We start from the raw sequence: 17,978 nt of genomic DNA, 5'->3' as shown, positions 1-17,978 counted from the left end.
TTCATAATTGATCCATAAAAACCTAATACCGAATAAAAGTACGATACATCAATAAAAAGATCCAATTTGATTTTTCCCCCCCCCCGCCACACACACACACACACAGGTTGGAGACCCTCCGACGTGGCTTGGGCACCCAGAGGCTCCCGCTGCCCCCTTTTCTCCACCGGGCGAGAGAGGCAAAACGTGCACCAGCCCTGCCCCCATCCACCTCCAGTATGGATGGCTCTGCCAAAAGAAAAGCAGCCGAAGCAAGCCTCCCATTGAGAGAATGGGGCAGCGGAGGCTTGCAGAACGGCGGATCGAGCCTCTGCCGGCGGCGGAGGCTTGCAGAACGGCGGATCCCAGCCTCGGCTTATACTTGAGTCAAGAACTTTTTCCAGTTTTTGGGGGTAAAATTGGGGGGTCTCGGCTTATACTCGAGTCGGCTTATACTCAAGTATATACGGTATATTCAGAATAAATATGGGACTAAAAAGTTCCATTTAGCTTATGGGTAAATTTTAGATTGTTATTATTATTAATAGTTTATTATAGCGGAATTTTTATTAGTTTTAATTATATGGTATTATTATTATTTTTAGTATTAGTATTGTTTAATAAATTGGATATTAATTTGTTTATGTTTTTATTATTATTATGTTCACTTTTGTTTGTATTTACGTTAAAGGGGAGTTAAAGCGCACTATGAACTTGGTTATTTATATTTATTTATTTTATTTTAATTCCATTTATATCCCACCCTTCTCCGAAGACTCAGGGCGGCTTACAAGCTTAGCAGTAGCCTTCATTCTATGTATATGCCTGCTTATTAGGGCTTTCACACACACCCCAAGCGGCATTATTACAAAGTCAGCTTAATTGCCCCCAACAATTTGGGTCCTCATTTTACCTACCTCGGAAGGATGGAAGGCTGAGTCAATAGTTGGTTAATGTTAGTTAGATTATGATTATTATATTTGTAACCCTGTGTTCAGCTTTGGGAAGTGGGGGGGAGGGGGGGGTTGGGTGGGTTGGTTTTGGGGATTATATTGTAATTTTTACAAAACATTTTAATAAAAACAAGAAAAAAGAAAAGAGAGAGCAGATTCCTACATACAAAAACAATAAACCTCTAATTTTATGTTACGGAGATTTCTCATTCAGCAACTGCATTGTTTAGCAAGTATTTGCAGTTATACTGGCAATGACACGAGTAACTTCATAACCAATCTTTGCATTTTAGTATTTTAACAGTTACATGTTTCAAACTATAAGCCACACATGCTTTTTGTCAGCTGTCTTTGGAGCGTAACATGTAATATACCAGTAACCTGTAAAATTAATATTTTCTGTTACTTACTTCTTTATCTAATTCAGCTTGATCTTTTATAGACTTTTCTGCCAGTTTTTTAGCAACATTCTCTTCAGATCCTGTGGACTAAGGAGAGAATATTTTTTAAAAAATATCTAGAATCATTAACAGGCTGAAAAAGTAGTCCTCAACTCATGATGGCAATTGAGACTGGACATTCTGTTAAGCAATGCAGTCGTATTGGCAAGACTCAGGGAGGGTATGTGGGAGTACACAAACTAGCCAGTGCAGTTTAAGTGCAGAAGGGCAGGAGAAGGTGCACAGGTAGGGGAGACTTGCCCCAGTGACTTGCAACTTTCCCTGCCAGCTTTTCCACTGACTTTCCTGGGAATCTGACAGGAAAAGTTGCATGTGGCAATCATAAGATCATGGGGTACTGCAAGTTGTTTGTAAGTGCAAGCCAGTTGCCAAGCTCCCAGACTGTGATCAGATGTCCAAGGAGGTGCCTGGGAGGCCAGAACTCCAAGAACTATGGCCATAACCACCATTTAGCACCATCATAACTTTGAACAGTTATTGAACTAATACTCATAAGTTGAGGACTATCTGTATTATCTCTTTAGTTTTCTGTGACAAATAATCCTCACCAATAAGCAATACTACATACATGCAATTCTGCTCTCAAAGTCTGAATCAAGAAACTCCATTATTAATGAACAGAATGGATTTCAGATTTATATAAGTTAGTTCATAGATTAATTTAACCAATTCTTGATGGTCATAGAAATTTCACTGATAGTCAATGACTATATTTCATATCAGAGCTGAAATGGTTATATAGTAATCTGAGCTCATGTCTTCAAAGTTGTCACACATTAATTTGTTACAAATTAATATAGGTAGTCCTCAACTTACAACAATTGAGCCCAAAATTTATGTTGCTAAGTGAGAAATTTGTTGTGAGTTTTGCCCCATTTTATGACTTTCTCATCATATTTATTAAGTAAATTACTGTAGTTCTTAAATTTATAACACATTTGTTAAGTGAATCTTGGCTTCCCCATTGACTCTGCTTGTCAAAAGTTCACAAAAAGGGATCACATGACCTTGGGACACTGCATTATAAATGTGAGTTGTCAAATATCTGAATGTAAATCCCATCACCATGAGGATGTTGCAACACTCATAAATGTGAAAAATGGTTGTAAGTCTCTTTTTTCAGTGCTGTTGCAATTTCGAACAGTCACTAAATGAGCTGTTGTAAGTTGAGCACTACCTGTAAGACCATACTCAATTAACTCACATTAACCAAATAAACCATTATTTTCATCTGGAGCAATTTAGAAATCTCCCAGTGAAATCAATGAGAACCACCAACTAACTTGATTGCATCATTCTCTTAGATTTAAGTACTTTCAGAGCTTTCATTGTTTATTTGATGTACTAGGTGTCATAATATTGCTATGTTTAAAAAGTAAAATACTAGTTATTTTAAAAGGCTTTTATGATATTTACTATTTACATGAGATAAAGAATGAAAGTTCTGAATGTATTTAAATCTAAGAGAATGATTGAATCATGTCTTTTATAAGAAAAAATGCTTAAAAAGATACTATACATGTTTTGCCTTTCAAAAGAATTGCCATAGAATTTGCAATATTAAAATTAATATTTAGAAATGCATCCATAGCTATGACTGCAGTTCATACTTTAAATAACTTGGTGATGTTAAATTTTTGAGTAATTATTTATTAAATTTCTCCACTGCCCATCTCACTTAAAGTGACTCTTAGATACATGCATTTTTATATGGATATGCTTAAAACGTGTTAATTCCAATTATCATTAACAATTACTGTACACATTACCTTTTTGTCTGTTTTGTCTTTTCTTTCTTCTCGTGTCGTTTCTATATCTTTACCTCTTTCCCTCCGTTTGTCTTTTTCTTTGCCCCTGTCTCGGACTTTCTCATAATCTTTATCCCTGTCTCTAGGTTTATCTTTTTCTCGTAATCTGTCTTTTTCTCTTCCTCCCTCATATTGTTTCCTTTCCTTGTCTCTTTCTTTATCACATTCTTCTTTTTCTCCTTCTCCTTCTCCTTTTTCTTTGTCTCTAATTTTCTCTGACTCTCTTCCTGATTTGGACAATCTATTCTTCATTCTCTCTTTTTCATATTTTTCACTTCCATTAACAGTTTTATCAAAATTATTGGGATGATTTTCATAATCTTTATATTTTTCATTTTCTCTTTGCTTGCTTTCTTCCTCTTTCAATTCTTCTTTAATTTTTTGATCCTGAACTGTACTTTTGTCTTTTATTTCAGAGTCACCTCTTCCCTAAATAATAAAATACAAAATATTAAATTACATACAAAATATTTGAGTAATTCAAAATGTTAGCCGTCATCCTTAAAACCCTTTATGGATTAGGACCTAGATATCTTTGGGATTCATTATAGATAATGAATTCATTATTGATAATAATTCCTGTTAAAAAGCAATGTGATTGTAAAATGTGATATCACATGACTGTATTGCTTTTTGACAGTTATTAATTGGGAAGAAGTGGGAGTCTCAGATAAGCAGGCCAATGGGTGAAAGCTGCAGGTGAGAGCGATGGGAAGGCAAATGCCACAGGGAGATGTTACAGAAAATGAGCAGCTTAGTGTGTGCTGCAACCAAGCAGTATGGAATATGGACAAGTAGTTGAGTGCAGGCAGGCGCTAAGGAGCACAGATGAGTGAATGGGTACCATAGGCAGGCATTATAGAGTACAGGCAGGTGTGCAGATAGGTGCACAGTTACTGCAGGTGGGTGTCATAAGCAAGTGCTATGGAATGTGAAGATGAGCAAGTGCCTTGAGTGAAAGAGCATGTGAAAAAGTGATGTAGGTTTTTTGAGATTTTGGTTATGGGAAGCCAAGCAGGAAAGATTGCAAATGGCTTCAAATGCATATGACTTCAGGACACTGCAGCATTGTAATTACAAACTGGTTGCCAAGTGCCCAAATTATGATAATGTGACAGTGGAGACACTGAAATGGCTGCAACATTGCAGACTAGTCTTAAGTCCCCCTCATAATTTTGAATGGTTGCTGAACAAGTGGTCATAACCTGAAGATTGCTTTGATTTATAAGTAGTCTTTGACTTATAATCACTCATTCAGTGACCATTCAAAATTACAGTCATGCTGAACGAAAAGACTTATGACCTGTATCTGAAGTTATAGCTTGTGCAATGCCCCCAATATCACATGAACAAAATTTGGACACTTGGCAATCCACCCACCCTAATGATTGACACAGTGATGCTACAGCAACCCCCATCCATCTTTCCCTGTCCCCTCCTTGGGCCTATCTTTCACATGGCTGGGTCCCCACAGTCCTCAGACCTGCTTTCCGCATCATGCCTCACTTCACTTACTTTTTCCAAAGATTACTTTGGGTAAAACTGGCCCATCTGCCCTATGGCCTTTCTATACAGAGGACCCATGGTACCATCCTGGAAATGTTTACAATTCTCTCAATCAAAGAATTTCCAAATAGTGCATTGGCTTCTTCTCTTTCTCAAAGGTAATCTTTAGTAAAGGTAAGTGGACTGAGATGTGATGTGGGGGGAGAAGAACCCAGGTTGTGGAATCCAACAGAACAGGAAACAGAGCATGGGGTGCCTCAGAGGATAGAGGTGGCCCTGGGAAGCTCAAGGCAGGCCTTATGTAAGCTAGGGAGGCCTCCTAGGGGTTCTCAGGGTCTGCTTAATGACAAGCAGGAGAGCGGGGATTGTTGTCGTTCAACAAGATGATCACATGGGTGCTTTGCTCAATGATTGCCAAACTTAAAATCGTAATTCTGGGCTCGACTATTGTTGTAAATCAAGGACTACCTTTATATTTCTTATGTATTTTGTTTTAAGCTGAGTTTAATCAGTTATTACTTAGCTTCATTTACGACTGCATCAGCACAGAAACCAAGTAAATAAAGAAATAAAACAATTTCCCTGGGTTTTTTATTCAACCCTATGTTTTTTTAATCCAACAGGTTGTTCAAATTACCTCTTTATGATATCTACATTCTTCTGTTTTAGATTCTCTGTTTTGAGATTTAGATGAATATAGTGTCTTTTCTTTAATAGCTTTTTCTTCATCAAGAACTTTCTGAACAGCTTCATCACTGGAAAGCTACATAAAAGAAATGCACATTAAACTACTAGAATACATGTAACATGTAACCAGATTACAAACAAGCACCCCATGCCCTCGTTCTCTGGCCTCCCTGCATTCACACATAACCCACAAGACTCTTTTCCCAGCCTCCTTGCTTTCACATTCACATACCTTATATGCCCTCTTTCCTCAGTCTCTCTGCACACACACGCACAACTACACCCTCTTTCTCTGGCCTCCCTGTGCTCACATACATGCATGCACCACATGGCCTCTTTCCCTGGGTGCCCTGCACTTTCACATATCCCACATCCTCTTTCCCCAACTTCCCATTGCTCACTTGCACACAGACATACATTCCACATTATCTTTCCTCAGCTTTCCTCTGCTCCCACACTCCACACTCTTTCCCTGCATTGCGCACACTCCATAGCCTCTTTCCCTGCATTCACCCACATTGCACTTTCTTTTCCTGGCCTTTCTGAGCTTGTATCACATTGCAGCACCTCTTCCTCAACTCATATGTGATGTGCACTGGGCCTTCTAGGGCCTCCCCCACCTTCCTTGTGGTACATCCACACTCTTTACCTGGGATCCTTTCGCTTTCGAATTTGCATGTTTGGAATTACAATCAGGGCTGCCTGAACTGCCATTCCTATGATCACATGATATCATGCTTTATAACCTTATCACTTAGTGACAGCACTTCTAGGTATACGAAATCCTGACAACTGTTGAAGTTCCAGATGCCTAAAAGGCAAATATTCCCCTCTAACTTCAAAAAAAGGAAAAAATATAAATAAAGGAAACTTTAGATCCATTTGACACCTTGGTGGAATGATTTTATTTCTTTTTAATGAGGTAAAATTTGTAGTTCATTATATGAAAGCTGGAGCCAATGCCTGATTTCAGCTACGCATTTGGCAAGGTACCTATGTGGCAAGCTAATTAGCCATCTATGGGCTGGATGGCTTGAAACTTATATCCAATTTCTCATTGGATAATTCTTTTCAACGGAGCACTGCAGTTATCAATCCTAAATCCTGTAATTAATGTTTTTCTTAATACTTTGGATAAATACATGAAGGGAATGCTTATCGGATGTGTAGATAATAGAAAATTCAGCGGATAACTAATACCTAGAATAAGGAGAAACAAATGAAAATAACCCCACAGGAGAAACTGGCTGGAATTTCACACAGATAAAATAGTTCCTTGCTAAAATCAAATACGTCAATACAAGGTTGGGGATGGGAGTGTACCGTATTTTCCGGCGTATAAGACGACCCGGCGTATAAGACGACCCCCTACTTTTAAGAAGATTTTGAAGGTTTTGTCTTATACGCCAGAAAATACTTACCCGCCGGCCCTCCCGCTGCTCCCGCGCTTCTGCCGGCCCCCGAGGCGCAGCGTTTCCCGGGCGGCAGGCAGCGCCGGAGGGCAGCCACCACCCCGCCACGGCCGGCGCCCCTCCTGCTTCCCCCCCCAGGCCTTGAACTTCTCCCATTCGGCGCAGGGCGGGGCAGCTCCGCTCGCAGCCTCTTTTTTAGAACTCACGTGCCGCTTCCCTCTCACTGTCGGCCGAGGCGCGCTCGGCCCGGGCTCCCGGTCCCTCTTCCCGGCCGGCTTCCCGCCCTGCTCCTCATGCAGCTAGCCTGGGCGTGCAGCCTCTCGGTGTGGCTGCTTTTCCTGGGCAGCCTGGCGGTGCAGCTCCTGCGCTCCGACCTGTTGCTGAGCCGGCGGCTGCTGCTGCGCGTGCGCGTGGGGCTGCTGGCCGTCCTGCAGGCGCTGGGCCAGGACGTCCTGCCGCTGCCCCTCAGCACCACGCTCACGGCGGCTGCCTGCTGGCTCGTCTCGGCCAGCACCGCCCGGCGGAAGCACATCCCTGCGGGGGGAAGAGCGGTGCTGGTGACAGGTGAGTTCGGAAGGAAGCCTGAGGCTACAGCTTTCCCAAGTTGCTGGTCCCCAAAAGTTAGGCTCCCCAAGTCTCCTTCCTTCCCTCTTTGCCCCATGCAAGTTTGCTCAAATGTTGCAGCTGCTGGAAGGCCCCACCAAACAGGAAGCTAAGCCTATACCTTCAGAACTGCAAAAAGCCACATGGTTCCTCGCGGGGCTTCCCGGAACAAGGGGCCGGCAGCCGCAGCCCCAAGCCAGGCCGAGAAGAGCGGCAGGCACGGAGGAGGAGCGGGGCCAGAGGGGGAAAGCAGGCCCAGGGGGCGCCGCCCCCGCCCCAGGCCAGGCTCCGGGAGAACCTTCAGCACAGGCACGCCCCTCTCGCCTTTGTCCGCCAGCCCGCCTCGCTCCCCGGCCTCTCCCAGTGCCTCTGCTGAGCCACTCGCGCGGGAAGCGCCGCTCGGCTTCATGCGGCCCACCCAGCAGTCCCTGGAGAGGCGCACATACACCCCCATGAAGGGAAAGGGAAAAAGCGCCTCTCCGCCGCGGCTCCGGGTCCTCGGCGGCTCGCACTCCTAGTTGCAGGCTGCTCTTCGGTCACCCGCCGGGAAACTTGCCAAACCGGGAGAGCGACTGCCGCGCCCACGCCCCGCCTGGGACGCCGCGCCTGCCTGCCTCTTCTGGGGACTCCTCCTCCTCCTCCTTCCACCCTCCCGCCGCCCTCTCGCCTCACGAAACGGCCTCTTAGTCCGGCGCGCAGCTCCAATCCCGGCTGCCTGCTGGCTCGTCTCCGACAGCACCGTCCGGCGGAAACGCATCCCCGCGGGGGGAGAGAGCGGTGCTGGTGACGAGTCCGGCGGGCGCAAGGCCCTCCCTATTGATTGATTGGTGATTGGCCCAGCTTTGCTCCTTTCCTGCCAAAGGGGCGCCTCGCCTTATTGTCTCTGAGCTCTCTCGCCTGCTGCGCTGCTGCTCTCAGTTCCGCACTCCGAACAAGCAATTCTTGTGGTCAGCGCGAGTCAGGCGGTGCCTCGGCGGGAGCAAAGGCTCTCCCTTCCTACGGTCGAGCGGGGCGCCTCTGGGGACCGCCTGCCCGTCCTCTCGTCGGGGACCTGACAGCCAAGCATTGGAGGCGCTAGCACGGCCAGTCCTTGAGCGAGCAACGGCAGCAGCTGCAGTAGCCGCCCCAGAAGCTGACGAGTTTGCCTTCCATCACCCGTTCGCCGTCGGCCGCTTAACCACGGGTCGCCATCGCCTGCCTCCATTCAGCCCAGGGCTCCAGCCGAGCGGGAGTCGTGTTTCTGCGAAGAGGCAGCGGCCGTGGCGGCGGCAAGGAAGTCGAGAAAACTTCCTGTTTGTCGTCCTTCCCCAGGCGATGGCGACCCGTGGTTAAGCGGCCGACGGCGAACGGGTGATGGAAGGCAAACTCGTCAGCTTCTGGGGCGGCTACTGCAGCTGCTGCCGTTGCTCGCTCAAGGAGTGGCCGTGCTAGCACCTCCAATGCTTGGCTGTCAGGTCCCCGACGAGAGGACGGGCAGGCGGTCCCCAGAGGCGCCCCGCTCGACCGTAGGAAGGGAGAGCCTTTGCTCCCGCCGAGGCACTACCTGACTCGCGCTGACCACAAGAATTGCTTGCTCGGAGTGCGGAACTGAGAGCAGCAGCGCAGCAGGCGAGAGAGCTCAGAGACAATAAGGCGAGACATCCCTTTGGCGGGAAAGGAGCAAAGCTGGGCCAATCACAGAGCAGGCGGAGCAGGGAAACAGGGAGGGAAACAGGGCAGCGGCTGCTCGAGACGACGGGCGCGGGCTAGTCCCGCTCCTCTAATCAGGGACCTGTCATCCAGCATTGGAGGCGCTAGCACGGCCAGTCCTTGAGCGAGCAACGGCAGCAGCTGCAGTAGCCGCCCCAGAAGCTGACGAGTTTGCCCTCTATCACCCGTTCGCCGTCGGCCGCTTAACCACGGGTCGCCATCGCCTGCCTCCATTCACCCAGCGATCCCGCCGCCCAGCAGAAAAAAGATCCGAAGGTGTTTTTTTCCCGGCGTATAAGACGACCCGGCGTATAAGACGACCCCCCAACTTTTGAGGTGATTTTCAGGGGTTCAAAAGTCGTCTTATACGCCGGAAAATACGGTAACGCATATATTCTTAATAACATTTGTGGAAAAGATCATGAAATAATCATTGATTACAAATTGTGTATGACCCAGAAGTGAGAAATGGTGGCAAAGAAAGGATTTGCATTATTTTTTTGCATCAACATTAGCAAATCATGGCAATAGTTCCTTTTATTTGGTTTTGCTCAGATCTCATTTCAAATACTGTGTCTGAGTACTGCACTTCACAGAGGATTCAAAGAAATTGGAAGGATTCAAAGAAATTGGAAGAGCCATAATAGTTAGGAAATTAAAAATCACATCCTATGAAAACTGAAGACACTAGATATATTTAGAATAGGGGAAAAATAACAGCATGTTTTAAATATTTGAAAAAAATGTTACATAGAAGGTTCTTACTCTACATAGAAGGGATAGATAGCATCACCACCAGATGGATTTCTAACTGGCTGACAAACCATACTCAACAAGTAGTCCTTAATGATACTACATCTACATGGAGGGAAGTAAGCAGTGGAGTACCACAAGGTTCCATCTTAGGCCCAGTGCTTTTTTTCTAAAAAAAAAAAAAAGGTGCCGGAACTCTCATCTTGGCAGGTGCAGGAGGTGGGGGGGCGCTGCTGCAGTCACGGGTGCAAGGGGTGTTGGTGGCGGGCTGCCCCCTGGGGCTGGAGCCGGCATGGCTGGTGCTGTGGGAGCAGCGGGGCCCGCTCTATACGGCGGGGCTGTGCGGTGCGGACAGTGGAGGCGGTGCAGGCCAGGTGATGCAGAAAAAAAGCCCTGCTTTTATGTTTTAATCTTATGATTTTAAAAATATTGTAAGCTGCCCCAAACCTTGCCATGTGGATTTGCTACAAATATTATATAATTGGTAAATAAAGGTAGAACATATGTTAAATATACATCAAATGATAATATGCTTCCCAACAAAGCCAATTTTGCTCAATGACAGACCAAGGAGTTAACTCGGAAAGAAAGGCAAGAGGAAAATCTAGAAGAGGTCTCTGCAACTTGTAGGAGGGAAAGGCCCACACTGATAAATTAAAAATCTTTGTGGTCTGCAAAGGAATGCTGGTGGGCTAATCAATGATTTGGTGACTAGAGGAGTATCTACAGTGTTGGAGTTCGTGGTCATGGTAAGCCATGGAGGCACTAGGCAACATGACTTTCAGGGCAGTGGTGGTGATTTTATTACTTTAAAAAAAAAGTCTGTGCTCTGTCCAAAGGTGCTTGGTAGGCTGCATGGTCTAGAATTTATTTTGGAGCATTCAACTATCTAGAGCAGGCATGTCAAACTCATTTTGTTTGAGGCAACTTCTTATAAAAGAATTGCCATTAATTTCTTTTAATAAAATAATTTAAATCAATTTTTAACTTGATTTCAAATTAAATAAATTATATTGGCTGACAATGAGATTTTTTTAGTACAATTGCCAAATTCAATAAACTGGTTTTAGGTATATGTGTGCACTAATTATTTCAACACCAATACATTTTAACAACATATTCTATTTGTAAATGAATGCAAATGCAAATTATATAATTTTTTGTGCAAAAAATAAAACAAAATAACAGATTTAAGAGCTGTTATCATTAGTTATCCTTAGATAAAAAATAATTCCATCATCCAAAACTTTGTTATACTGTTGCAGAGATGTTAACATAGAAAATAGATTATTAATTTATCTAAGACAGAAGCAGATGAAAAATGTGAGGTTCTTTCCTGTTGGCTTTTTTGAATTAGCTGTTTTACATTCTCAAAGTTTAGTTCCTAAAGAAGTAATCCTGTAAATAATTTTAATGTCCTCTTCTAGTGCAGTGTCTTTTATGACTCAAGGACTTCAATTCCCAGAATTCCTGAGCCAGCATGGCTCAGCTTGGAAACCTCTCCCTTTCCCCTCAGCATGGCTGGCGCAGGATTTCTGGGAGTTGAAGTCCACGAGTAATAAAAAAGGGCCAAGATTGCCTAGCAATAGGCTTTCAGAGGGAGCTTTTTTTTGCAAAAAAAAAGTGCCGGAAAGCCGTTCTGAGCGTTCTATGAGAAAAAAAGCCCTGCTTAGGCCCAATACTTTTCAATATCTTCATAAATGATTTAGATGAGGGAATAGAAGGGGAACTCATCAAATTTGCAAATGATACTAAATTGGCAGGAATATAGCATCATCATGAGGGAAGAAGTTGAAATAGTTTATTCCAGGAGGAGAGGGGTCTGTAGATATTTTCACAGCTCTCTTTCTTGCTCATGAAGTATACAGGTCCTCAATGGAAAGCAGGCTGGTAGCAATTGCTTTTTCTGCAGTTCTAAGTATTCATTGAAGTCCATGCCTGTCTTTCTTGGTTGCAGTGCTAAACCAGACAGTTATAGAGGTGCAAATAACGGACTCAATAATTCCTTTGTAGAATTGTATCAGCAGTTCCCTGGGCAGTTTAAGTTTTCTGAGTTGGCACAGGAAGAACATTCTTTGTTGTGCTTTTCTGATGACATTTTTGATGTTAGATGTCCATTTTAAATCTTGAGATATTATAGAATATAATATACCTTATATAATAAGAGCTCTAAAACAAGATGGATCAACAATATCAGCAGGTTTTGAGGGCCCAATTGGTAAAAGAAAGCTCAGGACTGTATGGGTTGGAAACATGTGCCAGAGGCCTTTATCCTGCAGTGGGTAGGCAATGGTTAAAATGAAAAAATACACACACACACACACACACACTAATCACAGTCCATTTAGAATACATAGTGGGAAAAAAGCCTTGAGAGTTAATAAGGTTGATATTATAGGGCATTGCACACAAGAACATCTAGTCATAAGAACAATTTTTTCCCCATGCCATCACTCTGTTTAACAACTAATTCCTACAACACTGACAAAATACTTAGTAAAGCTGTATTACTATGATACTCCTTATCTTTCCTATTACCTATCCTTATCTTCTTATGACTATAACTTTGCTGCTTGTATCTTACAATTTATATTGGGATTTTTTTAGTATCCTAGTATGATTTATGTTGTTTGCTTAGCTACCGTGTTTCCCCCAAAATAAGCCTGGGCCTTATATTTACTTTTGGTCCAAAAGATCCATTAGGGCTTGTTTTCAGGTGATGTCTTATTTTTTCACCACAAGGCCCAGCCCGGCCAGCGCCCCGTCCCCCAGATTACTCAGGGTTCCCTCGGTGAGGGAGGAAGGCTTTGGAAACTGCCTTTCCATTTGTAAGGTTATTGCTGCCAAAGGAGGGTCAACCAGTTATTAAGTTCAAAGGTTCACATACTTTTTCCACCCTGCACTGTGAATGTTTCCATCTTATGTTCAATTAAAACATGACAACAGCTAATGTTTGTGTAGTATTATTTTAAGCCGACTGTGTTTTTCTATTATTGTGACTTACATGACGTTTAGAGAGCATTTTATGGCCAATTCATGCAAAACTCCACGTAATCCCAAAGGGTTCACATACTTTTTCTTGCAACTGTAGATAAGTACGGGGATTGTATGTGTGTTATGATGGGTTTGGGGGAAGGAGATTTCAGATTCTGGCATCCCTCCATGAGTGCCGATGTTTTGTTTCATTACTAAGACTTTTTAGATAAATAGTATGCCTGCAATTTGTTTGATTTGTCTCATTCATCGGAACTATGACAGTTAGCTGTATTAGAACCCTTTTTAAGCGAGTGGATACGCACTGCAGCATGCACAAGGTGAAAAAGGAGGAAAGGTGCCATCTTTACTGTGCCTGCAGAAGCAATGGCTATCCACCAAATTTCATCAGGTGATATAGCAAACCATGTGAGCCTGTCCATAACCAATATGAAAACATCTCGATGGCACGGATAACACTGCCTTACATTCATGGTGTATCTAAGGCCACGGCGCGCATACTGGCCCCCTATAAAGTCAGTGTTGCCCATAAACCTGATCAGAACTTGCGTGCTCATGTCATGCGCCCAAAATATCCGCTGCCCAATGAAGAGAAGTACTGAGTCATATATAAGATGGCATGTGAGAACAGCCACTATAATTATATTGGGGAGACTGCCAAATGGCTGAGGACTAGCATACACGAACACGAGCTTGCAATCAGAAGACAGGAACAACATTCACAGGTGTGGGCACACATGGCCACATACAATCACACCTTTGATCTGGCGGGGGTTAAGGCGATCACCCGTGACAACACCAAAGGTGGACGATTGTTCAAAGAAGCCTGGTATTCCGACCACCTCTCAATCAACTGTCATATAGACCTCCCCCCTGCATACCAAGCCCTTAGGATTGGGAAAAGGAATGGCACGGACAACATGAACGCAGACAATGTGAACACTTACAGGGCATATTGCCAAACCAGGATCAGGATTGCATAATTACACAATGACCCCACACCACAGAACGTAAGAAAGAGGAAGAGCAACCATTAAGATCCTTCTGTATGAGAACACTTGCAATGACAAGAGCAATGGCTATGACTGATAGAACGGATAGCGATCACCCTCAGACAGCAGTCAGACAATCGCAGCCTACAAAAACGAGTGTGCGGCAGCTCGAGAAAATACGGCCGGCAGAAAAGAACAGACCGGTGACATGCTCTATGAGCGGAGCGCAAAAACGCCAATGATATAAACGTAGTTTCACTGCTCCAGCGCTTTTATCCTGATGATGTTGGCAGTTTGGCCAACGAAAGCTCGATTTTATTAAAAACTGTTTTAGTTTTTTACCTTGTTCCAGTGTTTGAATTTCTTGCTTCAGTTTCAATATGCCTGGGATTCGTGTTTTTAATTTAATTAAGGAACATATTTATATATATATATATATATATATATATATATATATATATATATATATATATATATATATTATATGTATATGTATATGTATATGTATATGTATATGTATATGTATATGTATATGTATATGTATATGTATATGTATATGTATATGTATATGTATGTATGTATGTATATATGTATATATGTATATATGTATATATGTATATATGTATATATATGTGTGTGTGTGTGTGTGTTAAATGCTTGTTAACTATTTAGATTACCTTGCTAGGCCACAAACATGGGACAAATCTTTATTTCCTGTTTCAGCCTAACCGAAGGCCATCGACAGGCAGTAGTCACAATAGTGACAGCTCATATTTGCGTAATTTTTTTTTATATATATATATATATATATATGTATATATATATATATATATATATATATATATATATATATATATATATATATATATATATATATATATATATATATATATATATATATATATATATATATATATATATATATATATATATATACATACACACACACACACACATATGTGTGTGTGTGTGTGTGTGTGTTATATTAACATCGGATAAAGAGAGATAAGCTTAATTCTCCCCCACAACAGTCATTTCAGCTTTTTTTGAGTCCAATCTTTCCCGAAACCACCTCTCCTTCTGTTAGTCTTTGAAATTGTATTTAAAATTCGATTAAGATAATATTTCACAAATTACTAACATCTTACCTTATTGAGACAGCATTTAGCAATTGCTTGGAGAAATTCATTTGTTCTTTCAGGTTCATGTCCTGCAACAACACGTGCAGGTTTCACTGCCAGATACTCTCCTGTCACCATGATGACCACATCAATTGCTTTCTGAAGAAAGATGATTTTTGCATCTTTATCCTGAATAAAACAATATAGTGTTAAATAAACTCTACAGTTTTCAATATAAATTGTGATACTAGATTTTTTTTTATTGAAAAGTTTTACAATACATTTTTTTTAAAAAAGACAAAATCCCCAACCCCCTCCCCTCTCCCCAACCCCCCCGACACCTCCCTCACCTCCCCCTCCCCCCTCCCCGACTTCCCAGAGCTAAATACAGGGTATAAAAATACAAACAATCATAGTCTACCTTATGCAAACAACAATAAAATATTAAATCTATCACACTTTAACTCTTATAAAATAACTACAAGCAATTTAAATATCACATCAATACTTATTCAAGTGCTAGATGAAACTTTTTAGTCCCATATTTATTCTGGATATAATCAATCCATCTTCTCCACTCCACAATGTATCTCTGTTGCGACTGATCTTTCAAGTACGCTGAGATCTTTGCCATTTCCGCCAGATTGGAGACTTTTAAAGTCCATTCTTCTATAGTCGGCAGTTCTTCCTTCTTCCAATATTGCGCTACTAAAAGTCTCGCTGCCGTAATTAAGTTCAACATCAATTTAGTGTCCACAATGATGCCCAATAAAAACAGTTGCGGACAAAACTTTATCTTTTTCTTGAATATCTTTTGCATGTTCCACCAAATTTTAATCCAAAAAGCTTTAACCTTTTTACAGGTCCACCATATATGAAAATAAGTTGCATCTTCACCGCCACACCTCCAATATTTGGGCTGGCAGTTCGGATACATACTTGCTAATTTTTTAGGATCTAAGTGCCACCTATAAAACATTTTATAAAAGTTCTCTCTTAAATTTTGAGCTTGCGTAAATTTTACATTTCTCACCCAAATCTTTTCCCAAGTATCCATTGTAATGACTTCTTGAAAATTCTGAGCCCACTTTATCATACAATCTTTAACAAGTTCTGTCTCTGAATCAATTTCTATCAATGCAAGATATATCCTTTTAATATGTGCTTGACCTTGATCTCTAATTTGCTTTACCAAATTTTCATCAATCATTGAAAAACCAATTTTCTGGTTTTCCCTCCACCTGGCTTGTAATTGCCCATACTGAAACCAAGTTTGTACAATCTTTCCTTCTCTTAAGATATTATATGGCTTTAATTGCCATACATTCCTTTCCAAACTTAAAATTTCCTTATATGTAGTCACATCATGTTTAAACCCAACATTTATATTTTCTATTGCGTGTTTCGGTATTGCCCATATAGGTATCTTATAATTTAACTTGTGTCTATACTTTTTCCAAACTCGCAACAGAGCATACCTTAAAATATGTACCTTGAACACATTATCCACCTTCTTATCATACAATAAGTATGCATGCCATCCAAATAACAAATCATGGCCTTCAAGATTTAGTAATCTCGCTTGTGTTAGATTAAACCAATCACTTATCGCTGACAAAGCAGCAGCTTCATAATATACCGTAAATACTTGAGTATAAGCCGAATTTTTCAGCCCACTTTTTGGGCTGAAAAATTCCACTTCGGCTTATACTCCAGTCAACAAAAAAACTTACCGAGGACTTGTGCGCGGCCGAGGCTTTGGTGCTTCCGGGATCGCGCGCACCTCTCCCAAGCCACCGCCGTCCGCAGACCTGCCGAAGTTTGGGGAGGTTTGGGGAGGTGCGCGCGCACCTCCCCAAACCTCGGCAGGTCTCCGGACCTCCGTGCCCTGCCTGCCTGCTTCTTTCCGCTGCGGAAAGAAGCAGGCAGGCAGGGCGCGGAGGTCTGCTTCTTTCCGCTGCGGAAAGAACCAGGCAAGCAGGGCGCGGAGGTCTGCTTCTTTCCGCTGCGGAAAGAAGCAGACCTCCGCGCCCTGCTTGCCTGCTTCTTTCCGCTGCGGAAAGAAGCAGAACTCCGTGCCCTGCTTGCCTGCTTCTTTCCGCTGCGGAAAGAAGCAGACCTCCGCGCCCTGCCTGCCTGCTTCTTTCCGCTGCGGAAAGACGCAGACCTCCGCGCCCTGCTTGCCTGCTTCTTTCCGCTGCGGAAAGAAGCAGACCTCCGCGCCCTGCTTGCCTGCTTCTTTCCGCTGCGGAAAGAAGCAGACCTCCGCGCCCTGCCTGCCTGCTTCTTTCCGCTGCGGAAAGAAGCAGACCTCCGCGCCCTGCCTGCCTGCTTCTTTCCGCTGCGGAAAGAAGCAGACCTCCGTGCCCTGCCTGCCTGCTTCTTTCCGCTGCGGAAAGAAGCAGAGCTCCGCGCCCTGCTTGCCTGCTTCTTTCCGCTGCAGAAAGAAGCAGACCTCCGTGCCCTGCCTGCCTGCTTCTTTCCGCTGCGGAAAGAAGCAGACCTCCGCGCCCTGCTTGCCTGCTTCTTTCCGCTGCGGAAAGAAGCAGACCTCCGTGCCCTGCCTGCCTGCTTCTTTCCGCTGCGGAAAGAAGCAGACTTCCGCGCCCTGCTTGCCTGCTTCTTTCCGCTGCGGAAAGAAGCAGACCTCCGTGCCCTGCCTGCCTGCTTCTTTCCGCTGCAGAAAGAAGCAGACCTCCGCGCCCTGCTTGCCTGCTTCTTTCCGCAGCGGAAAGAAGCAGGCAAGCAGGGCACGGAGGTCTGCTTCTTTCCGCTGCGGAAAGAAGCAGACCTCCGCGCCCTGCTTGCCTGCTTCTTTCCGCTGCGGAAAGAAGCAGACCTCCGCGCCCTGCCTGCCTGCTTCTTTCCGCTGCGGAAAGAAGCAGACCTCCGCGCCCTGCTTGCCTGCTTCTTTCCGCTGCGGAAAGAAGCAGACCTCCGCGCCCTGCCTGCCTGCTTCTTTTCGCTGCGGAAAGAAGCAGACCTCCGCGCCCTGCTTGCCTGCTTCTTTCCGCTGCGGA

The 17,978-nt window shown here is 43.5% G+C and overlaps 1 protein-coding gene across 3 annotated transcripts in view; it reads right to left on the bottom strand.

Annotated features, from left to right (window-relative positions):
* Positions 1–17,978, bottom strand: part of TRAF3IP1 (TRAF3 interacting protein 1) — a 153,601-nt gene that overhangs the window by 114,293 nt on the left and 21,330 nt on the right. For all 3 annotated transcript variants that reach the window (XM_081338874.1, XM_081338875.1, XM_081338876.1), the window contains exons 3-6: positions 14,986–15,147; positions 5,345–5,470; positions 3,163–3,630; positions 1,343–1,420 (exon numbers count right to left, since the gene is read on the bottom strand). In XM_081338874.1, the coding sequence (XP_081195000.1) occupies positions 1,343–1,420; positions 3,163–3,630; positions 5,345–5,470; positions 14,986–15,147 (834 nt within the window). The remainder of the gene's footprint in view (positions 1–1,342; positions 1,421–3,162; positions 3,631–5,344; positions 5,471–14,985; positions 15,148–17,978) is intronic.

The sequence above is a fragment of the Vipera berus genome (assembly GCF_964194415.1).
Source record: "Vipera berus genome assembly, chromosome: 1".
Lineage (NCBI taxonomy): Eukaryota > Metazoa > Chordata > Lepidosauria > Squamata > Viperidae > Vipera > Vipera berus.
This window is presented reverse-complemented; position numbering and strand designations above follow the sequence as displayed.